Source organism: Carettochelys insculpta, chromosome 26 (assembly GCF_033958435.1).
Source record: "Carettochelys insculpta isolate YL-2023 chromosome 26, ASM3395843v1, whole genome shotgun sequence".
Lineage (NCBI taxonomy): Eukaryota > Metazoa > Chordata > Testudines > Carettochelyidae > Carettochelys > Carettochelys insculpta.
In genome coordinates this window covers 518621-541701 of record NC_134162.1, presented here as the reverse complement: position 1 = coordinate 541701, position 23081 = coordinate 518621, and the positions used below count along the sequence as shown (strand labels likewise).

Sequence of the window (23081 nt, the reverse complement as noted above, 5' to 3'; positions counted from 1 at the left end):
GCTTGGCTGGGCAGGTTGAGACGAGTGCAGCTGGAATCTCAGTCCCCTCCCTACCCCGGCGTGGCCTTTTAAAACTGGGGTTAATACAGTACAAACTGACTGTGTCACTGCGTCTTTCCATGGTGCCTGTCCCCAGGACCTGCCAGAGAGATGGCACTAGACCCAGAAGTCCCTGCTTCCCAAGCCCATGTCCAAACCTGTGGCCCAGACCTCCTCCCTCGAGAGCCACAGCTCCAGCTCCTGGGCCCCTTCCCACTCTGCCATCTCCTCCCTCCATCTATGAGAGAGCAGCTCCTGCCCACTGACCTGCCTCTCTCCTTTCAGACCCTTCAGCTCCACTGGGAGTGAGCCTGACCAGTACAAGACACCCCCTGGGCCTCTCTGCGGCCTGGCACGCATCTCCCGGGCACAGGGACCAGTTTCTCCTCCATCTCTGCAGCAGGGAGCCCTTGGTGCAGCAGAATGTCTCAGTGGGGCCGGACACTCAGAACTTCACTTTCCTGGGGCTTCTCCCTGGGCGCCAGTACTCGGTGGAGGTGGTGGCCGTGGCAGGACCCTACAGAGCCTCAGGGCCTTCTGCCACCGCATGGACGTGTGAGTATCGGCTGCGGCCTGGGGGATGGGCGTTTCCTGCAGGGCCAAAGACTCTGTCTGTCCATGCTTTGGTCAGGGGTGTCTGCAGCGTGAGGGGACGTGCCCAACCCAGCTCTGATGTGGCTAGCACCAGTGCTGAGACCAAGGAAGGTGGTGGCCTGGCTTGGTGTCATGTCTCGTAGCAGACCTAGGCTGTCTCCATACTTCGCAGATAGACCCAGCTGCTCAAGTGAGGAATTAGGATCCACACTGATGAGAGTTTTTCCATTTTTCTTTACCACTGGCTCCACTGGGGTGCCCCAGGCTTCTGGCTCAGATTGTGTCTGTTGGGCCCTTCTGCTCCATTCTCTTTTACTTGGTTTCCACCAGTTGAGGCCGGGGTTGGGATGCTGTGAGGTGAACGTCTCGTTGCATTGCTGCGCTGGCTTTGCTTTCAGAAGTCCAATATCCCCAAATAGTCCACCGCGTTCTCCACCTTTCTCGTCAGGCCGCTCGTGGGGTCACATGGTGGCTGTTGGGCTGTGGCCCTGTGACCTCCGGCCATCTGAATGCATAGCTTTTGGCTTCGTATATTGGCTCTGGGCAGAACTGGCCCACGTAGTTCAGAATCACTCCAGGGCTCGTCAGAGCTGTGTTGAGTTCAGCTCTGGGCTGGGGATCATTGTAAGTACCCTCTGAGATGACTGTGATAGCAGTTGCCGAGTCACCTTTAAAGTCACTCTCAGGGCAGGTAATCCATTGCAGAAACAATGGCTTTTGGTTGTCTGCAGTATGAGTCAACTTCCTCATTGCTTGGTTTGGCAAACGGCTGAAAAGTGTCCGTCTTTCGTGCCTTTACACTGTGGGCCTCCAGCTGCACGCACGTCATCTCTTGGAAGAGGCTTTTTTCCACACTTGGGGCATGCAGACAGGAACTGGTCTCTGCTAGCCGGGGAGTTCTCTCCTTGTCTCAGGGTCCCTTCCAGCTCTGTGAGATGTGTGTAATGTCTTCTAACATCCCGCTGTCTGTTTGCAGTTTCTAAGCTGGTTTCAGGTCTTTCAAGCTTGCCAAGTTTGGCTGGGGTTTGCTGGTTTATGGTGGGATTGCTTTGCTGTTTGAGTGACTGTGGGTAGGGTTAGATCTCTTTTTAACTGGGGCTGCTGTCCACCCCCTAACCTGCCTATCTCTTAACTTCAGGCAAACGCAGCTACCGTCAAACACGTCTAGAGCTTTGCCACGGTCTTCGGTAAAGTCAGAGGGTTTAAAAATGAGCTCTGCCTGTTTCCCTAGGGGCTCCGTTTAAAGATCCCCGTCTATCTCTAGTTGGGGGCAGTGTTCCCACGCTGGCGCCTGCGGCCCCCTGGGGATCTGCGAGGGTATTGCAGGGGGTCTGAGGGGTCGGGGGAGGGGATAAATACAACTGCTGATAGAAAATACATTTTAAATAGATTGCAAACTTGCAATCAATTATTCTTACAAATGAAATCTCATCTGCGAATGCTTCGAATGGCTGTCTGAGAACCTCCAGGGTGGTCCCCTTTTCATTGACTGAAGTGTCCATTGCGGCTTTGATGTGGCTCGCGCACCACTGCTCCCAGGCTTTCCGTAGGGCAGGGGGTGAATGCTGAGCTCCTTGCACGGCGGCATAGAAGAGTGGCATCCCCGTGAGATCCTGCAACCTTTATTGCTGCTCCTCCTCTTTCTGCCCTTGCTGACTCCTGACCCCAAGTCGTGCTTCGCTCTCAGGTTCAGACTGACTCCAGCGCTTGCCGGCACACCGACTGGGTCTGGCCAAAAATGCCTTAACGCTCTGCCAAGGGTCGCTGAGGGTAGCACAAAGTAAAGCCTGTTCCAGGTAGTGGCTGAGGAGTGCAGCGGATTGTGGCGCTCCATTGCGTTGGGCCTGTGCTGGAGCAGCCAGCCTGCACTGCCAGGCTGTGGGTGCTGTCAGTGTGGAAGCTACTTGGGTACATCTATGCAGTCTGTGATGGCACCGGGACCGGGACGTAGACAGCTGCTTTAGCTGTGCTGTCAGCATTTGCAGTGCTAGGACTCCTGGTAGGAAATACCCGCGATGGCTGGTGCTGGAGTCCGAGACGGGCAGGGTATTGAGAGATGACAGAGGAGTTGTTCCCAGGGGTCCTGCTGAATGCTCAGGATCTAATGCAGCATCATGTGGGGGGGTGGGAGGGAGCTTCCCTCCAGGTCAGCATGGCAGAGACCATGGGGGGGGCGTGGGGAGGGGCAGGAGCCTTCCTCTGCTGCATGGGGCACAGGCAGGTCTGTCAGTGGTGGATTCTCTGTAGCTTGTTGTCTTTACACCCTGGTGTGAGGGCATTAGGAGCTCAGCCAGGGGCTAGGCGGTCTGTTCCAGGAGAGGGCAGGTGAGGTTCCTGGGGGCCTGCAAGGTGCAGCTCAGACTAGAAGGCCCTGGCCTGATGTCGGTGAGGTTGTGGCACAGGGACCACTAGGCCAAGGCAGACAGCTGAAGAGCAGTTCAACAAGAGCCGCATGTGCTTAGCAATGCTGGAGATCCTTTGGTGCCCCCCCTTGGCTGGGCTGGGCTGGCTTTGCGGGCCTGTCTGCCAGTTCTAGCACCCTCGGGGGGAACCGGGGTCCTGGCTTGGACATCGGGGCTTGTGCTGGAAGAGGCGCGAAGGGAGTGGAGAAGCTGTCGGAGGAGAAGGGGGTTCGGAGGCCAGCTGGGTCTGCTCGTCTTTCTCATTCGGGGTGCTGGGACTTGCGTGGCTCCAGGGCTCTTTCCGCACTGCTGGCTGACGCCTCATGTGTCACCGTGTAGCTCTGCCTCAAACAGCCGGGCCGTGTACTGGCAAGGCACATGCTATGTCCTCTGCCTGCTGGATAACAGCCTACTATTGCTGCTGCCAGCAAATGGAGCTTCTCCTTCTGCCCACATGGTCTGAGCTATAGACAGGAAGGTCCTGGGTCCATCAAAGGGGTCTGTAGTGCCCATCACCATAGTACCTGGCACCTGCCGTACCGACACACTCAGGCTCCCAGCACCCTCTCTCGCCCCATTTAAGGCATCTTCCTGCGTTTGTTATCCTGCCCCAGACCCTCTGCCACTGGCCAACCTGAGCGTGACCCGCGGGCCTCACCCTGGGGAGCTGCACGTGAGCTGGGTGGCGTCGGGCGGAGCGAGAGACCACTGGGTGCAGCTCTATGCGGACGAGTCTCAGGCCAGCCTCAGGAACGTGTCTGTACCGGACGGAGCTGCTCACCTCAGCCTGGGGGGCCTAGTGCCGGGGGCACGGTACCGGGTAGAGATCCTCTCGCAGGCCGGACCCCACCGCACCGCCTCACAGCCAGCCCTCGGCTACACAGGTATGGCCAGGGCCAGCAGTAGCCGCCCGGGGTGCCACAGGGGGTGTCAGTCTGTTAGGTGCCTCAGATGCAGCCTTGGTAGGATCTGTGCCTGCTCCGAGCTCTGGGGTCCCTGGCTCAGTGCTCACGGCAGTGGCCCAGAAGCAGCCATTGTACCGGGCACTGCTTGGGCAATGCGCCCCCCAAGACTCTTTGGCTCTGGCTGCCCTCCTTGTCAGCCCACTGGCGCCTTCTCGGGGCTGACCTCGGCCACACTCTGATCCAAACGGCCCCCTCGCTCAATGCCCTTTGCCTGCCCTCGGCAGCCTAGGGCCCTCGGCTCCGTTGCTCTCCCCCGGGGCACACCAGCATGCCCCTCTTGTGAGAGTGGCACCAGCAGGCCCCTGGCACCAGGGCACCACAGGGGAGGGAGGAGTTCCCACCTGGGGCCAGGAGCTGGGCCGTGGGGGGATGCGTTCTGCCCTGGCTGTCCAGGAAGGAGCCAGAGCGTGGGGGTCGCTGGCCTTCCCCCAGTCAGACGTGCTGCTGCTGGGGCCGTAGCCATGGCTGGCTGGGTTGGGAACGGCTGAGAGCTAGAGCAGCCCCTGCCCCAGTCTGGCTGTTAGTGCCCGGGCGCTGGCTCCGAGGGCACGGGGCCTAGGGCCTGTCCTGTGCGTGCACCTGCCGACCCCTGACACTCTCTCTCTCCCCTAGCCCCACTGACACCGCTCTCGCCAGCCGTGACCAACGGGGGCAGCACCTCTGCCCTGGCTGTGCACTGGGAGGCCCCGGCTGGGCAGAGGGAGGGCTACCGGGTCAGCCTGTACGAGGAGGGCTCCCCGGCAGCAGGCAGACACGTGAACGTGGGGAAGGACAGCACCAACGTCTCCCTGGCAGGCCTGGCCCCAGGATCTTGCTACCACGTGGGGATTTCAGCGCTGGCTGGACCCTACGTCTCTGAGCCCCAGAACATCACCGGCTGCACGGGTGAGTGCCTGGCCTGCGCTGCTGCCGGCCACCGGGCTGTGCGCTCACAGGGCCTGTTTGGCTGACGGGGATAGCCAGGAGCAGCGGAGAGGTGCTGGCGTAAGAGGGGTGCCCCGGAGCAGGGCTGGCGGTGCCCTGCGCGGGAGAGGCAGCGCTGTGTGCAAACAGCTGATCTCGCCGGTGTCCCTGCACGAGATCTTTCAGAGGGACAAGGCAAGAACACTGCGTTTATTGAATTCACACGCACACACGTGTCCCAAGGTTGCTTATAGTTAGCACAGGTTGTTCACTCTAATCCATTGGCCAGATGGATTAGAGGTGAGTGTTAATCCGGATCAAAGCGCCGATGTTGACAAGACGAGAAGAGGACCCCAGCTCTGTAGTGGGGCACGCGTCTTTTATAGCTTTTAGTCCTAGTCCTGGCTCTGTCCCACTGCCCCAGGCACCAGGAGTCCCCAGGCAATGGCAGACGGGTTTGATTCTTTCCCAGGGCCCAGGTTTCTGTGGGACTCGTCACCTACAGGTGGGACTTCATATTCCTCTCCGGGTGGGTCACTGCTTAGAGTCCAGTTCTCACTGGTCTTCAGCCTCCAAGTCTTCATTGTCCAGACAGGCGGCTCCGGAGGGTGGCTCAATAAGCATCCACATTCACAATTCCAGATGCAGCTCCCACGCACCCATCCTCACGGCCAGCACAAGGTTTACAGGCACACACACGAGTAAAGTGGAGTTTTAGGCACAGTATGGAATCTGGTACAGAGTGTCTTATGCACAGAAAATGACCAATATAAAGGATAATGCAAGTGTATAAAATAACCATCTGAAGAGTAATGCAGAAGTCTGTGGCCTATGAAAAAGACACAGGGCAATCCAGGGTGATAGGAGGATACATAGGGATACAAAGGTCTGTTAAAATACACCTAGCTGTTTAGGTTTGCTACATTCAGCTGGACAAAGGACCCTTCTTCATTCCCCACGCTTGTCTGGTCAGGGGCACCAGGCTCCTGAGCAGTGGCTGCCCAGCAGGGGAAGGATTTTCTCTTCCCTTGCACTGACTCCTCCCTCTCTGCCCTGCCCTGCAGTTCCAGCTGCACCTGCCAACGTGAGCCTCACCAACGCAGGCAGCTCCTGGATGCTGCGTGCGGCATGGGCCAAGCCCCCCGGGGGCAGGGACCACTACCGGGTTGTTCTGCACAGCCTGAGCCCCTGGGGCACAAAGACAGCTCAGTCCCTGGGGCCCGGCGCCCAGGATGTCACCTGGACGGGCTTGGCAGCCGGCAGCAGATTCGCTGTGCAGGTCACTGCCGTGAAAGGTCCTTACGAGTCCTCCTCCGTCAATGTCACCCAATGGACATGTGAGTACGACAGGCCGACGATCAGCTCCCCCGGCTTGGCCCCCTCTGCCCTGCTGGCAGCCTGGCTCCGTCCCCCATTCTGACCCTGCACCTCTAGGGACCCTGCTGCCCCAGATGGGCCCCTCTGCCCTGCCCTGCCCTGCCCGATTGCAGCTTTACTCCTGCCTCTTCCAGTGGCAGCCCACTGACCCTTCCATCCCTGGGAGCCAGCGGCTCCCCCGTCCCCTCCCCTCCTCACCCGTGGTCCGTGTGGCTGGGAGACCGGTGCTGGCTGGCACAGAGGAGGCTGGGGCAGACGCTGGGTGGTTTCTTCTGGTGGCTGAGGCTGAAAGTGTTTCCCTTCCTTTTCCAGACCCGCTGGCCCCTGCCAACCTCACCGTGGCCAGCCCCTCTGCCTCTGCCCTGCAGGCCTCCTGGCAAGGGGCAGAGGCGGGAGGAGAAGGCTACACCGTGGCTCTGTACCATGCCGCATCTGGCAGAGAGGTTGGCCACGCCAGACTCCCATGGGATGCTAGGAACCACACCTTCCGGAGCCTGGCCCCAGGCACCCGCTACAGCCTGGGAGTGAGTGCCACAGCGGGGCCGTACCACGCCAGCACCCCCAGCCTCACCCACTGGACACGTGAGTGCCACCTGCAGCGGCAACCCCTTGGCTCTCCACAGAGCCCTGGCTGGGGACACCTGTCTCCCCCCAGAGCTGTGGTGTCCAGGGCCTGGCTGGTGCCATCTCTACTCCAGCTGCCCAGGTGCAGTTGGGACAGAGGGGACGTCACCCAGTCTGGCCTGGTCCTGGGGCGCCTCCGCGAATGGCTCAGCCACTGGGAGCAGTGAAGATATTGCCAGAGTTTGCCCCACACCCTCTCCCTGGGGGCAGGGCTGTCCCCGGGCTGTCCCTGCCCCCCTCCCATCCTGCGCTGGGACGCAGGGATCCTGCTCAGCAGTGCGGTGAGGAGGGCGTGTGGCGGAGGTTGCAGGACTCCCAGTTTCCCACCTGCAGCCCAGGCTCCCTCGGGCTGAGGGCTTCCAGGGCCTTGGAACTGGACTGGAGTTGTGAGGGGGCTGGGCTGATCCCCCCTCCGTCAGCCCCCCCACAACACCCTTCACTCCCCTCCCATTCCTGCAGCCTCTCTCTGAGCGGTGCCAGGCTGGTGGGCTTGGCCAGCTGGGGAAGGCTGGGGTGGGAGGGGAACCCCGGCTGAGGCTGGCAGGATGGTGGAGAGGCGTTTCTGTGACAGAGCTGAGGCACACGCCTCGCTGCACGCCTGCACACGCCTCACTGCACGCCTGCACACGCCTCGCTGCACACAACAAAACGTGCCCTGCACGTGGTGGAAATAGCAGCAGGAACCGGCCTGGCTGGCCCCTGTGGGGAGGCTGCAGTGGGTGGCCCACAGCTGCAGGCTCTGTATCCTGACGGGTCTGGTCTCCTCCCCAGGCCCTCTGGCCCCTCTGGCCGTGCGTGTGGCAAACCGGGGGCACCCGGACAGGCTGAGTGCGTCCTGGAGAGCTGCTGCTGGGGGCGGAGAGGGCTACGTACTGACCCTCTACCGGGAAGGAGAGGCTGGAGTGGCTGCAAGTGCCTTCGCCGGGGAGGATGCCCACAATTTCACCTTCACGGGGCTGGTCCCAGGCCACAGGCACACGCTGGAGGTGGCCTCCGTGGCCGGGCCTTACCAGGCAGCAGCCGCCAACAGCAGCACCTGGACCTGTGAGTGCGGGGCTGTAAAGGGGGCGGAGGGGGGCACAGGCCGGCGCAGCCTTTGGGAGGTGCCAACCAGTGACAGGAGCGGGGCAGGAGAGGTGAGAGACAGTGACTCTCCCCTGCACTCTGACAGTCCCCCCGACACACCGACGCTCCCTCGTGCCCCAGGACACGGGGATGCATCGGCGCACGCCCACGGCCGCAGCGCTCACGCACCAGCGTGCTCAGGGCTGTGGGTCCACAGACAAGACACGCTCGCCCCCCGCCCCGCCTGCTGGGAGCCGGGCTGAGCTGCAGCGGGTGTGTGGAGTGCTAAGGCTGGCGAGTGAGGGGGCCGGAGGCGAGTCGTTCCGTAGCGAGCACACCCTCTCCAGCCTCAGTTACCAGGAAGCCGCCAGCCTGCGGCCCTCCGCACTGGCCAGAGCCGCCCCTGTGTTCCAGCCAGGGCCGGCTGTCAGCGAGGGGAGAGCGCTGGCCTCCCTCTGGGCTCCAGAGACTGCTGCTGGGCGGCTGGCGTCCTTCCAGAAATCGCCTGCCCCCGCCCCCGGCATGGGCTTTGCCCCAGACAGGAGACCCTCCCCATTGCTCCTCCCTGAGCCTGGCACAGCCCTTTGTTCACGTCTCACTCTGCACAAGCTGTGTTAGCTCCGGGGGCCCGATTCCTCCACCCCCTGCAGACACTTCTCACCCACCTCGTATCTACCACAGGGACCTCCACAGGCCACCAGCTCAGGCCCGGCCCTCACGGCAGGGCCAACATCCCGGACCCATTTGGTTTGCTTCTTGTTAACCTGACCTGCCCCAGACCCGCGAAAGGCCCCTCAACAGCTGAGCTCCCCAGCCAGGGTTTACACCGCTCGTGCTCTCACCACTATCAGACAGCTTCTCCCCGGCAACTGGCTAGCCCCTGGCTGCAGATTCAGGGCATGGGTCCGACGTGCCCATCTGCACCAGCCCTTCCCAGTGAGGTTGGCCAGCAGAGAGATGCTGCCTCGCCTCGGGGACTCGGCCTGCCTGCTGTGGGGAACCAGTGTGCACTGCAGCCCTCTGGCCGGCCGGTGCGCTTGGCTCTCCGGCTGTCACACGGGGCAGGGCGCAGAGAGGGAGGGAGTGTGGGTACAGGTGCAGGGGAGGGACACGTGACGGCCAGGCTCTCCGTACCCTCCGGCAGCCTGTCCCATGCTGTGCAGTGGCCGTGGGGCTGGCTGCCCCATCAGCTGTGCCCCATTAGCGAGGTAGGATCTGGTGTTTCCCCAGACCCTCTGGCGCCCCCGGACGTCTCCCTGATGAGTCGAGGGCACCCCGACAGGCTGAGCGCATCCTGGGGAGCTGCAGCCGGAGGCCGGGATGGCTACAAGCTGACCCTGTACCGTGCAGGAGCTGGTGCCATGGTGGCACAGGCTGCTCTTGGGAAGGACACCCACAACTTCACCTTTGCAGACCTGGCCCCAGGGAGCCTGCACCTGCTGCAGGTGGCCTCCACGGCTGGGCCCTTCGAGACAGCGGCGGCGAACGCCAGCGCCTGGACGTGTGAGTAGCAGGGTCTGCGTAATGAGCCAATCTGGGCCTCAGCGTTCAAAGCACCCTGCGTTCACGCCCCGGGAGCCGCTGCGTGCCCCGAGACGAGCTCTGGCGGGTCTCCCTGGAGAAGGAGCAGGGCCCTGTGGCGTGTCACCGGAGCTGGGCGCCCTTTGGCACTGCGGCTGGGCGGCGAACCCAGACTCCGGGCTCTGCTCCGTCTGAGACCTGGGAGGGTTGGGGCCTTGACAGACCCAACCTGTGTGCCCCAGAAATCCATCCTAGGGTAAGCTGAGTCTGTCACTGCATCCTGTCTCAACCGCCCCTCCTTCACAAGCATAAGTCCCCTTCCCCTGCCCCACCGCCAGCCCCACCCACTCAGCCGGGGCTCTGAGAGTCAAGCTGGGCTTGTTCCATCTCATGCCGCTTTCCCATGAAGCAGGCACCGGCTGATGGGCGTACAGGGCTATGGCTCACTCATAGGTTACCCCTGTAAGTCCCTTCCCTAGGTCAGAGTTACTGAGGGCGACGCGTGTGGAGGGAAGAGGCCAGCCCGACTCTCAGCTCCCGGCTGAGACAAGCATTCTCATGTAGATCAGCTGAGCCACTCTCACTAGGATTCCAGGAGATGCAACGGCCACGAGAGTCCGGGTCAGAGTGGGGGGTCCCCAGGCCCTGCCCCCCGTCAGAGGTGACTCTCCTTCGGCAGGGGAACGAAGTGTGTCCGGCGACAGGGACTCAGCGTAGATCAGATGTGTCACCTTGGGGAGAGGGGCCCAGGAGGGAGGGGGGAAGGTGTTACCTGGTTGCCTAGGTTACCTACACATGAGGAGTCATCACAGCAGAACTCCCCTCACCACTACACACTGATGCTGTGCCTAGGGAAACTGAGGCACACACAAGGCGTTACTACAGGTCTGTAGGAAACACATGGAACCTAACACGGGGAGTACAGTCCCCACTTCAGCACACCCTGTTGTCTGTGTTTGAGTTGCCCCACCCTGGGAAGGATCTGACCCTCGCTGATAGAACCCCGGCCATTTCCAAGTGTAATGTGCCCAGAAACCTAGAGAAATCAATCCAGGGTAACCTGGCTTCAAATCCAGGCCACTTACAGCCCAGCCTGGGGTCTCCTTCTTCCTAAGGCAAGTGTAACCAGCCTCAACAGCCCCACTGCCAGCCAGCAGCCACACAAGCAAACCTCCCAGACTTCCCAGCTGCTCTTCCAGCCCAGCCCAAGAGCCCCCAGTTTCAGGTGAGCGGTTATTAAACCTGTCCCACCAACACCACACAGATACTTCCGAGTCCTAAAGGGGCCAGCCCCAGTCCCCAGTCCATAGGGACTTGGATCTTCCCCAGGTCACCGCACTTGCCAAACCCTTCAGCTCTAAAGTCACTTAAGAAAGGAAAGAAGAGGGCGAGAGAGCGAAATCGTGGAAGCGGCACAGTAAACCCTCGAAACGCGCGAGTTTGAGGTGCGTTTGACTTGCATCAGTGTGAGTTAAGGGCAACTCAAAATCCCACTCTCCCTGGCACTGGCTCAACCCTGCCCCACGTGGCCCTGGTTCAACCCCCCCACAGCCCAACCCACCACCCCAAGCTCAGCTCCAGCTCAGTCCTCCCCCCTCCGAGTTCAACCCCCCATGGCCTGGGTCCAGGTCAAGCCTCTCCCCTGCCCCTGCATGGCTCCAGCTCAACCCCCTCATCCTGGTTCAAACCCCCCAGCATGGCTCACCACCTGCAGCTGTGCCTCAACTCCACCCACATCCCTGCTGCAGCCCCAACCCACTCCAGGCTTAACCCCCACTGCCACCCTGCCATGGCCCCAACCTACCCCAGGCTTAACCCTCCCCAGCTGCCCCCCAATCCCCGGAGCTCCATGTGCTCCGGCTGCTTCCCTGGCTGCAGAACATGCCCCACTGGGGAAAAAGCCGCCCCGACTGTTGCGAAATGCGAGTTGTGCAAAGGTGGGTGGGAACACAGCCCTCACATAACTCAGGGGAGCACGGCACTTACACACATCAGCTACAGCTATTGATGCAGACCAGCGAGGGTATTTGCTGATTCTTGAATGTCTCTGAAAGTCCATCCCTGAGGGATATAGTCTCCAGTCCCACAGCTTTAGTTATGGGGGAAGTGGAGACCTGGCGAGCTGCAGTCAGCGTGCTGGGACATGGACCCAGAATGGAGAGCAGAAGACACAAGTCTGAGACTCCAAGATGGATACTGCTCGGTCCACCTCCTGGTTCTCTTTTGTGGCCAGAGACAAAGCTCTTTCTCCTCCCATTGGGTGCTTGAGGGCCATTGTCACCTTACCCAGATGGGCTGTTGTGGCAAACTGCCTTTGCATGAATCCCAGGACAGTCTCATCTTCTTAGATATCGGAGGGGTAGCCGTGTTACTCTGGATCTGTAACAGCAACGAAGGGTCCTGTGGCACCTTATAGACTAACAGAAAAGTTTTGAGCATGAGCTTTCGTGAGCACAGACTCACTTCATCAGATGCATCAGAGTCTCTGCTCACGAAAGCTCATGCTCAAAACTTTTCTGTTAGTCTATAAGGTGCCACAGGACCCTTTGTTGCTGTAACTTCTTAGATGTGCATTGTCCTTTGTCTCAGTCAAGCGCCCTGGCTGGGGTGGCAATCACACCTCCCATTGTGCCCTTTGGCTCTGAATATTCCTGATACAACTACAGAGCTAAAATCTGTAACTTTACTTACCAACATGCTACGGACACACGAGCAGCAGACACAGATTCAGGACATCCTCAGCTTTCTTTAGACACCTCAGATGCCCCCCTCACTCCAGCACAATATCTGGGGCCAGCAGATACACTGAGCTCATAAAATGGCTTCCATGTCCCATGTACAAATCCATTCATGTGACACCAAGTGCGCTGAGAGGATCCCAGGAGAGAGTTTGGCTGAGACATAACTGAGGGGCCCAAGAACGGTCCCTGGGTCTTGGGCTCCTAAGTCCCCTAGGGGTTTATGAACATTTTACTTTAAATAAGCAGATTGAGAGCCCAAACCATTACCAGAGCTGCACCCGCTGACAGACCCAACCAGCTCCCATCGTCCCTGACAGCAGCTACGGGTGGTGCACCTCTGCACAAGCCTTGGCGCACACACAACATTTATTCCACACATGGCTGGAAAAAGCTCGAGGGAACATTGGTCAGGGCTGCCTGTGCTCACCTCCCACAGGCCGTGCCGGGTCTTGTCTCCACAGGGATGGCAGCATGGGCCCAAGCCCTGATCTCAGAATCAACAGTGCTTGGGCAGGTGGGGAAAAGGGGGTGGGAGCCCTGCGCCTTGTCCCTGCTCCCCACTCCCTGCCGGGCAGTGGAAGCCTGGGAGGTAGCTAATGATGCCCGCGAGCTGCATGCAGCTTTCCGTCTCTCTCTCTCTCTCTGCTGGTGTTTCCCCAGGCCCCTTGGCACCGCGCCGTGTGTACCTGACAAACCAGGGCCGCCCTGACAGGCTGGCTGCCTCCTGGGCAGCTGCCGGCGGGCAGCAGGATGGCTACACGCTGACCCTGTACCGGGCGCGAGGTGGCCGTGTGGCAGCACGTGCGTCTGTCGGGAAGGACGCCAACACATTCACCTTCCTGGGCCTGGCTCCAGGACACAAGTATTTGCTGGAGGTGGCCGCCACAGCGGGTCCTTGCCGGACGCCTGCCGGGAACATCAGCGACTGGACCAGTGAGTGGGGGTGATGCGGGGGCCTTCGCCCTGTGCAACCCAACGCTGCCGAGCTGGCTGGGGCTGGGCATACTGGGCGCCTGGGCTATGGCACGACAGAGGCCAGAGCAGGGGGCTGCTGGGGAAGCAGCCGGTGCTGTTGGATGAGAGCTTGTGGGCTGCAGGCCCCAGGCGAGGAGATGGGCTGGGGCTCTGGGTTAGGAGGCTGAGCAGGAGCTGATGGCACCTGAGGATCCCAGAGACTTGGTCAGGGTCCAGCCAGTAGCCAGGCGTGAAGCCCAGGTCTGCAGACTTTGGATCCCAGCACGTGGTCGGCCTGGGCAACTCCCTGCAGAGCAGAGCAGAGCTGGAATGTGTTATGGGGGGAGGTGGAATCCCCATCCCTGCAGGGTTTCAAGTCCCGGCTGGACAAGGTCCTGGCTGGGATGACTTAGGTGGGGTTGACCCTGCTTTGGGCAGGGGCGGGACTAGATGACCCCTGAGGTCCCTTCCAGCCCTGGGATTGTAGGTTTCTGTGACCTTAAAGGGTTCAAAACAGAACTAGATTGCGGGGGGCGGGGGGGACACCTTTTCTCATCGGGGCCACATGGCAATTTTTCACATGTTCCAGGGCCTGAACACAAAAGAGCCCCAACCTGCACCCCACCCCCAGGCATAACCCCTCTCAGCCCCGAACCCACCCCCCCGCAGCCCCAGGTGTAACCCCTCTCACGGGGGAGTGCTGGGGTGGGGCAGGGGCAGATGTGGGAGAGCTGGGGGAGGGCGGGGGCAGATGGGGGCGTGCTGGGGTGGGGCAGGGGCAGATGGAGGGAGCGCTGGGGGAGGGTGGGGGCAGATGTAGTACTGGGAGCGTTGGGGAAGGGCGGGGCAGATGGGGGAAGTGCTGGGGTGGGGCGGGGGCAGATGTAGTACTGGGAGCGCTGGGGTGGGGCGGGGGTAGATGGGGGAGTGCTGGGGTGGGGTGGGGCAGATGTAGTACTGGGAGCGCTGGGAGAGGGTGGGGGCAGATGGGGGAGGGCTGGGGCAGGGCAGGGGCAGATGGAGGGAGCGCTGGGGGAGGGTGGGGGCAGATGTAGTACTGGGAGCGTTGGGGAAGGGCGGGGCAGATGGGGGAAGTGCTGGGGTGGGGCGGGGGCAGATGTAGTACTGGGAGCGCTGGGGTGGGGCGGGGGTAGATGGGGGAGTGCTGGGGTGGGGTGGGGCAGATGTAGTACTGGGAGCGCTGGGAGAGGGTGGGGGCAGATGGGGGAGGGCTGGGGCAGGGCAGGGGCAGATGGGGGAGGGCTGGGGCAGATGTGGTACCGGGAGTGCTGGGGCAGGGCAGGGGCAGATGGGGGAGTGCTGGGGTGGGGTGGAGCGGGGGCAGATGGGGGGAGCGCTGGGGGAGGGCGGGGGCAGATGGGGGAATGCTGGGGTGGGGTGGAGCCGGGGCAGATGTGGTACCGGGAGCGCTGGGGGAGGGCGGGGGCAGATGAGGGAGGGCTGGGGCAGGGCAGGGGCAGATGGGGGGAGCGCTGGGGGAGGGCGGGGGCAGATGGGGGAGTACTGGGGGAGGGTGGGGGCAGATGTAGTACTGGGAGCGCTGGGGGAGGGCGGGGGTAGATGGTGGAGTGCTGGGGTGGGGTGGAGCGGGGGCAGATGTGGTACTGGGAGCGCTGGGGGAGGGCAGGGGCAGATGGGGGGAGCGCTGGGGGAGGGCGGGGGCAGATGTAGCACACTCAGAAAACGACTCTCCCTCTTGGGTCGTTTCTCCCCGTAGCCCCTCTGGTTCCAGCGAATTTCTCGGCCGTGCCTGGGCAGAGCCCCGCGGTGCTGGCTGTGAGCTGGGGCCCGGCCCCCGGCCAGCAGGATGACTGCCAGCTGTGGCTGCGGGATCCCGAGAACAGCACCCTGCCGCGGAGGCACACCCTGGCTGGGGGCCAAGCCCAGCACTTGTTCCGGGGGCTGGTCCCAGGCAGAAATTACTCTGTTTCCATGAGCTGCGTGGCTGGGCCCTACCGGAGCAGCACCGGCGTCGTCGTGGTGCCAATAGGTGGGTCCGGGCCTGCACGCGGTGCACGGTCCCAGGGGAGCAAGGAGAGGCCCACCTGAGCCAGAGAGGGGCCTGGCCTCCTGGGAGCTAAACCCCATTCTACAACGAGTCTCCCTTGGCCGGGTCCTGCCGGGACATGTCTCCCACGCAGGCCCTGAGCCCAGCCACGAGAGCCCCGGCCTCTTGCATGGCGCTCCAGCCCATTCTCAGCCTCCCCCGCTTCCTGCGCGGCCCCCAGCCCTTCCCCAGTCCCTGGCCCAGCCACTCCAGCCCTGGGCCACCAAGCCCCCGGCGTCCGACTTTGGGGCACGTGGCTTCGTTCCGGGGTGGAAATGCCCCACACTTGTGGGGTCTGCCTAGCCCTGGGCGTCTCCTTTCTCAGCACCGGAGCCGGTGGCAGATGTGTGGTGCCAGCCCAACACGAAGGGCTTTTCCCTGAACTGGACTGTCCCTGCCGGCGACGTGGAGGCCTTCGAGCTGGTGGTAGAGCGGCTGTGCGGGGGCCTGCCCCAGGCTGAGGTTCGGGTGCTCACGCCCAGGAGCATGGCCACGCTCCAGGGTTTGGAGCCAGACTCTTCCTACCAAGTCACCACACGCACAGTGGGCTCGAACGGGCGGAGGAGCCAGGCCGTGACTCTGCTCTGCAACACGTCCACCGTGGGTAGGTCTCTGCCTGGCCCGCGGGCGCCCCACCCCCTCCAGCTCAGCTTGTGGGCCTGTGCCAGACCCCCAGGCTCCTGAACGTGGAGAGGGGCCGAGGCTCAGGACTGGCTTGTACAGACGCTGTTGGCTGGGGGGGTGGAACTGCTCACGCCTGAGCCCACCCCCGGCCTGAACCCCCCGGGGGTCCATTTCAGTGCTGCCTCCCCCGGTACGAGCAGACGCCCCGTGGGTTGACGCTGGCTCCAGAGTGCTCATCTCCCCGGACACGTTCAGCGAGGAGAACGGCCGGATCGAGTACTACGCCGTCGTCGTCACCGCCAACGCATCGCGTGAGTGCCCACGTCTGCCCCCGGCCCCGGCACACGGCTCCCGGCTGCCACTGAGCCGCTTGTGTCTTTCACTCCAGTACTGAGGCCCAGCCGGGAGATGGTGACCAGCACCTGGTACGATCACTACTACGGGCAGGAGGACTCCTACGTGGCGGTGCTGCTGCCCAGCCCTTTCCAGCCGGAGCAGAGGAGCGCTGCCCACCAGACCTGGGCAGTGCCCGTGGGAACAGAGGAGTGCGGCCGCTCCCGGGAGATCTGCAATGGGAAACTGAAAGCCAACACTCAGTACAGGTGGGCACAGGAGGGGCCCTGCTGTGCCAGACAAGGGGGCTGGCGTGGGCTCTCCAGGGAGAACCAGGCTGCAGCTCCCTCACCCCCCCAAACGTGCACGGAGGGGCCTCAAGGGACTGCGATGGCTGCACTGGACGGCCTGCCATGGAGAGAGCTGGGAGGTGTGAGTGTCCAGAAACCACAACCAGACCAGTCCGGTTTCCTCTGCTGGGCTGGGTTCACCCCTGTGTAACCACCCACAGGCGGACTTGAACTGGGGCCTCTGCAGCTCAGTGCAGGCACCTCCACAGTGTGAGCTAAAAGCCAGCTGGCGCCCAGCTAACGCTGTAGAAGAGACTCCCCCTTGCTCTGCATGAGTGGGCTGGTGCCACCCCCCGGGGCCATGAGCCCCCCCAAGGTGCGTGGGTTACCTCTGCTCTCGCCTTTGCCCCAGGTTCAGCGTCGCTGCTTTCACCAGATACGACCCGGTGGACCCTTCGGTGTCCTTCACGCCGTTTTCAGGTGCGTCGTGGCCGCTCGGCATTGCGCCAGGGAGCTGCAGTTACTCTTGCTGCTCCAGCCGTGGCTTTGCTCGCTCTGGGAGGGGAGCGTCAGTGCTGGTAATGGCAGGCCAGAAGTGCACGTTACATTTACTAACCCGGGACTTCCACTTCGCTCTGTCCAGCCTCCGTGAGAGTCCTACGCGCTAGGGCTGCCTTCCCCTGCCATCCCCATCTCCAGCGAGCCTGGCTGCGAAGCGGGGCTGGGTGACCTTCAAGGGGCGCCTGAGTCAGTCTGTGGCGTGCGCGGGGCTCCTTTGCAATGCACAGTTTAAATGCAGAGAATTCCCCTGCTCTTGGTCTTCAGTGGCTGGAGCTGGCGCGGAGCCCAGACCCGTTACAGTGCCTGTCGCCGCTGGAGTCGTTGCGGGCTGTCTCCTGACGCTGGCAGTGATTTTCGGCTGGGTCTGCTGGAAGCGGCTCAGAACACAAAGGTAAGGAAGGCCCGTTCCCCCAGGGACGAGCCACAGGCTGGACCTGCCCAGCAGCAGCAAGAGCTGGTGTGAACCCCAGGGAGAGGACAGCACGGTGGTTTTGGGTCACAGGAGGGGCCAGGTCTGGAACAGCAAGTGCCAGCCCTGGGGCACGCTGAATGCAGGCTGACAAGTTGCCCAGGTCACTGGCTGTGCCTCTCACAGCCCTTCCCTGCCACTGAGCAGCACCCTCGGCCACTGCCCCGGGGCTCTGCAGGAGTGGTGGCACTGCCCTTTGCTTTCAGAGCCAAGAAGAGGAACTTACCGCAAGAAATGGCCTTGTACAGCTTTAGGTGAGTGTGCCGGGCAGGCTCCCTGCTTCCCCTCAGCAGACCCAGCCAGCTCTCCCAATGGGTCACCACAGCAGCGTGGCTCTAGGCTGCTCCAGGCTGCAGGCTCCTGCCAGTCCCATCCTTCTGGTCACCTTGTAAAGTGCAGCAGCTGCCCCACGACTCCCCCGCTAACCTTCCATTGTCTAAGTCCCTGGGAGTCTCCTCTGGGCAGATTCCCACCTTGCCAGGTTGCACCCCCGCACCCTGCAGTGCACCCAGCACTCACTGTCCAACGCGCTGTCACAGAGCAAAGGCTGGTCATCTCCACACTTCTGCTTCAGCACAAAGGGAATCACAGTTAGCTGGCAGTGCAGATGCCCTGGCAGGGCTCCAGCCTCAGGCCTGGGGAACCCCTGCCGCACAAGCCTGGGTGTCCCATCTCTACCAAGGTGGCATAAGGGGGCCCAAGTCTGGGGCTCAGTGCCCAAGGGACCCCGGGGCTGATTTCTTGCCTAAGGCAGCCGTAGGACTCCCTCAGAATAGCTCCCTGCAGGGCATCTCCTGTCCCGCGTGACTGCGAACCCCGGAGCCGCTTGTCTGCCATGGCCCCGGGAACAATGTCATTGCCCACAGAAACACCCACCGGCCGATCCCCATCCAGAGCTTCAAGCAGCACTACGAGGCGAAGACGGCCAATGCCAACCACGGCTTCTTCCAGGAGTTCGAGGTGCGCGGCGCCCCCGGGGAGAGGCGGGAGCTGCTCTGCATTTCTAGGGGCACATGCAAGTCATGGGCAGGGGGCGAGAGCAGGAAAAGCAGCTGCTGGCTGCGCATGGGGGGAAGCACCAAGCTGGGGTGTGATGGGGGTGTGACTCAGTGCCATGGCGCCTCCTGCTGGACATGCGGGAAGTGGCTCTTTCCACCTCTGGGGCATCCTCTGGTCCCTGTTCTCCACTTGGCTTAACACCCCCCTCCCAGGCACCCCACACCCCAACACCCACCTTGCCTCAGTGACCCACTGCCAGACATCGGCTGGACCTCAGCACAGGGGCAAAGTGCCACCTCCAGTAGCCACCCCTCACCGGCAGGGGGCTTGGACCTGCTGCCCCGGTATCCTTGGGCCTTTCCTCAGGCCCTGCAGCCTGGTGGCCAGAGCTCCCCCGGTGCTGCCTGCCTGCCTGCCTTCTCCCAGCCCTGCCCTGCCCTGCGGCAAGCAGCCCCTGTAGCTGGCTGAGCTGCTAGGTCTCTCCTGCCCCACAGCCCTCAGCTGGGCCCTGCTTAGCCGTAGCGCTAATTGGCAGCTAATTGCCCCGGCTGTCGGCTCTTTCAGCCTCTGCCCTCTCCCAGGGCTTAACCCTTTTCCTGCCAGAGTGGAGCGACTGCCCCAGTGCTGCCGGGCACGAGCTCTGCCGCCCCGTTCAGTTCCACGTGGCACGCTGCGCTCTGGTCCATCTCCACTGGCCGGGGAGGTGTGAGTGGAGCATGGCTCAGTGCGCGCCCGCACCCCCGCCAGCCTTCATGCAGCTGGCACAGTAACAAGGGGTGCAGCTGAGCTGGCGCAGGTCGGCAGCCGGAGAACAAGGCCAGGGTGAACGCTCAGGTCACTAGCCGGGGTGGCTGCATTGGTGCCACCCCTGTCCCCCACATCTGCTGCACTTTTACGGGAAGGTGGCACCACGGCTGCCCTCGGGAGTCTCACGAGTGGGGGGGCAGGTGGGGGGGTTGCTGTTGAACCATCCTGAGTGGGTCTTTGGCCTAGCTCTCCTCTGCCCCTCCTTGGCAGCACCCGGTGGGCGGGGGCACCGCTCCGTCCGGCTGCTCCTCATTGATGTCACTGTGAAAACGAACACGGTCCCACGTGGCCACACACGCTCTGCTCCTCCAAGCCACGGAGACCCACTGGCCATGCGCAGAAAGCTGGGGCCTGCCCAGGGCCCTCCCCAAGCCAACCCATCTGTCCCACAGAAGCGCCACTGAATTTCTCCTTGTGCCCGGCAGGAGCTGAAGGAAGTAGGGAAGGAGCAGCCTAAGGTCGAAGCAGAACTTCCCGCCAACGTCTCCAAGAACAGATACCCCCATGTGCTGCCCTGTAAGTTCTGGCCCAGCCCCTGTGCTGCTGCCAGGACAGTCTGTGCCCCTTGGCCAGTGGGCACGGAGGGGCTCTGGGTCCAGGTGCGCTGGCATTCCAAGTGCGCCGCGCATGGATACGGCGTGGAGTGTGGTGGGTGGGGAGGGGCGGGGCTGGGCCCCCCTTGCTGTGTGAGACGCGTGACGCGATCTTTGCCAAGACACAAATACACTTTCACAGACAGGCTGAGACCTGCGGGGGAAGGGCCTGACCCAACCCACGGGTCCAGCTTCCCGCCTGGGCGGCGTGAGGGGCACCAGGCCGAAGGGCTGGGATTGGCTCCTGCCTGCCACGTGCCCAGCTGGGAAGGGGGAGGGCCCAAGAAGGCAGCGGAGCGTGGCACGGCGTGGCGTGGCTGCCGGGAGCTGGCTCAGCACAGCGCATGATCGTATTTTGGTTTCTTGCAGACGATCACTCAAGAGTCAGGCTCAGCCAGCTGGGGGAGGAACCCCACTCTGCCTACATCAACGCCAACTTCATCCCCGTGAGTGCCTACCTGCTTCCCCCATCGCAGTCCCCAGTCGCTCCCCCACACAGGGGACTGTGGCTGGCACATGCAGGGAGCCACTGCCAGGGAAGTCCAATTAACATTTCGGGCTGGCTGGCAGAGGGCTCTGGAGCGGTGTAGTACGATGGGGTTTCTGGGCCAGGGTATCTTTGCTTAAAACTGGGCCACTTACAGCCCAGGCTGGGATTTCCTTCTCACTAAGGCAAATCCAACCAGCCACAACAGCCCCTCTGCCAGCCCCACTGGCCAGCCAGAAGCCACACAGCAAACCCACAGACTGGCCAGCTGCTGTACCAGCCCAGAGCAACAACCCCAACTTAAAGCAAGAGGCTCTTAAAACCTATTTCACTAGCACCCCCCAGACTCACCTGGGTTCCAAGGGCTCCAGACACAGTCCCAGGTCAATATACATTTGGATCTTATCCAAATCACCAAGCAAATGACACATCCTTTAGATCTAAAACCTAAGGCTACATCTACACTGCAGAGATCTTTCTAAAGAAACTCTTCCAGGAGATCTCTTCCGCAAGATCTTCTTTCGAACTGCTCTTTCGAAAAAAAGGGCCTGTGGAGCGTTTTCCTTCGAAAGAAGCTTTCAAATTCGGGCGCTCTTCCTGAAACGGGAACAGAAGAGCGAGTACAAAAGGAGCAGCACATTCTTTCGATTGACTCTTGAACAAACACTTTTCGGGTGCAGAGGCTCTGTGGGGTCTTTGAAAGAGCCTCCTTCTTTCAAAAACTCTTCCCAAAGAACTTGCTAGTGTAGACGCAGCCCAAGGGTTTATTAAGAAAGAAAGAAAGAACAGGGTGGGAGAAGAATTGTCCAAGCGATACTTTACATACGTCAGTGACCACGGTTGAGGCAGCCAGTGATGTTCTCTGCTGATACTTGAGAGTCTCTGAAAGTTTACCCTGTAAGGGGTACGGTTCCAGGGTACACAGTCTTAGGTACTGGAGAACCGGAGAGCTGGCCAGCTGGAGCCAGCACGCTGGAACAGGGACCTGAACACAGACAAGAGCAAAAACCACAGACAAAAGGCCAAGATGGACGCTCTAGGGCCATTTTATAGTTTTCTCCTGAGGAGGAAAAAGTCCTTTCTCCTTCCCATCAGGCACTGGAGAGACTGGACCACCGGACGCAGGCAGGCTGTTGTGGCACACTGCCATTGGCTGCTGAGCTCGCCAGCCACCCCAGTTCACATACATGATGTGTGGAAGGGATGTCTGGGCATCTGATTTCCATCCCATGGTTTAGTCCAAAGTCACCTGATCCAGGTGGGCCCTTGTGGCCTGTTGCCATTGGCTGCATCCCAGGAGGAAAGTCCCACGTTCCTGTGATGTGTACGGGCTGTCTGAGCCTTCGGTTCTTTGTTTATAGCCAGTCGTCGCGGCTGGAGTGGCAGTCACACCTCCTCTTGTGTACTCTTAGCACTAACAACAAGAAGTCCCGTGGCACCTTATAGACTAACAGATATTTTGGAGCATGAGCTTTCGTGGGCAACGACCTGCTGCATCTGACAAAGAGGGTCATTGCCCACGAAATTTTATGCTCCAAAGATGTTAGTCTATAAGGTGCTACAGGACTTTGTTTTTGTTTTTGCAGATACAGACTAACTTGCCACCCCGCACCCGGTTCTTCGCAGTCACACATTTCTAGTACAGCTGCAGAGCTGAAACGTGTAACTCTACCTGCAAACATGGCACAGACCTATAACAAGCAAACACAGATTCAGGGCACCCTCAGCTTTCAGTACACACCTCACATGGCCCCATGGCACCGTACTTGGAGCCAGCAGACACAGCGGACACATAAAATGGCTTCCATAGCCAATAGAAAAATCCAGTCACGTGACAAGCAGCGCAGGCTGGCACTGAAAGGTGTTGGAGAGCTCCCTGTCTGCTTCCACGAACACCGGAACAGCCAGACTGGGTCAGAACCAGGGTCCAGCTAGTTGTCTCTGTTCCCTAACAGCAGCTGGCAGCAGCTGCTCTAGACAGGTGCAAGGACCCTGTCAGGCTGGGGACGGATGCTCCCCCCATAGCGTTGCACTGGAGGGTTCGAGGGGTGTCCGGGAAGGTAGCCTCACTGAGGGGTAAACACGCCCCTCCTGCCAGCTGCTTCCCAGGAGTGCGCTGAAGTCAGTGGGCATCATCTAGTCAGATACAGATGGGGTCTCGCAGCCTCGGGCCCAGGCTGAGCCGGGCTGTCTGGTCTCTGCCCCAGGGCTACACCTCCCCGCAGGAGTTCATCGTCACGCAGGGGCCGCTGAAGAAAACCATCGAGGATTTCTGGAGGCTGGTGTGGGAGCAGAGCATTTGCAACATCATTATGCTGACCGTCGGCATGGAGAACGGACGGGTAGGACTGGTCCCAGGCCCTGGCGGCTGGTGCTAGGAGGGGCCTGAGCACAGCCAAGTGCAGGCTTGGCTCTGTCCCTGCAGCTGTGCTGAGCCTGGCCAGAGGCGCTGAGTCCCACTGGAGGTCCCAGTTTCATCCCCACTCTGGGCAGGGTGACGGGCCAGGGGCTGTGGAGGCTCCTAACCAGGCCAGGTCCATCCCACTGCGTATTTTCTGAGAGCCCCTTATGTTAGTGCCCAGGCGCAGGCGGTAACTCAGCTGGGAGCCCAGCCCTGTGCCGGGGGTCCAATGAACCTGCCCAGCCTGCGGCGTGAGGACACTGA

The 23081-nt window shown here is 61.5% G+C and overlaps 1 protein-coding gene across 1 annotated transcript in view; it reads left to right on the top strand.

Moving 5' to 3' along the window:
* Positions 1 to 23081, top strand: part of LOC142001720 (receptor-type tyrosine-protein phosphatase V-like) — a 49190-nt gene that overhangs the window by 8275 nt on the left and 17834 nt on the right. The window contains exons 7-25 of the mRNA XM_074977241.1: positions 325 to 594; positions 3650 to 3919; positions 4613 to 4885; positions 5968 to 6240; positions 6593 to 6862; positions 7676 to 7948; positions 9200 to 9472; positions 12892 to 13164; positions 14924 to 15196; positions 15579 to 15857; positions 16054 to 16188; positions 16266 to 16479; positions 16913 to 16980; positions 17326 to 17452; positions 17737 to 17784; positions 18397 to 18490; positions 19762 to 19852; positions 20299 to 20375; positions 22624 to 22758. Of these exons, the coding sequence (XP_074833342.1) occupies positions 325 to 594; positions 3650 to 3919; positions 4613 to 4885; positions 5968 to 6240; positions 6593 to 6862; positions 7676 to 7948; positions 9200 to 9472; positions 12892 to 13164; positions 14924 to 15196; positions 15579 to 15857; positions 16054 to 16188; positions 16266 to 16479; positions 16913 to 16980; positions 17326 to 17452; positions 17737 to 17784; positions 18397 to 18490; positions 19762 to 19852; positions 20299 to 20375; positions 22624 to 22758 (3716 nt within the window). The remainder of the gene's footprint in view (positions 1 to 324; positions 595 to 3649; positions 3920 to 4612; positions 4886 to 5967; positions 6241 to 6592; positions 6863 to 7675; positions 7949 to 9199; positions 9473 to 12891; positions 13165 to 14923; positions 15197 to 15578; positions 15858 to 16053; positions 16189 to 16265; positions 16480 to 16912; positions 16981 to 17325; positions 17453 to 17736; positions 17785 to 18396; positions 18491 to 19761; positions 19853 to 20298; positions 20376 to 22623; positions 22759 to 23081) is intronic.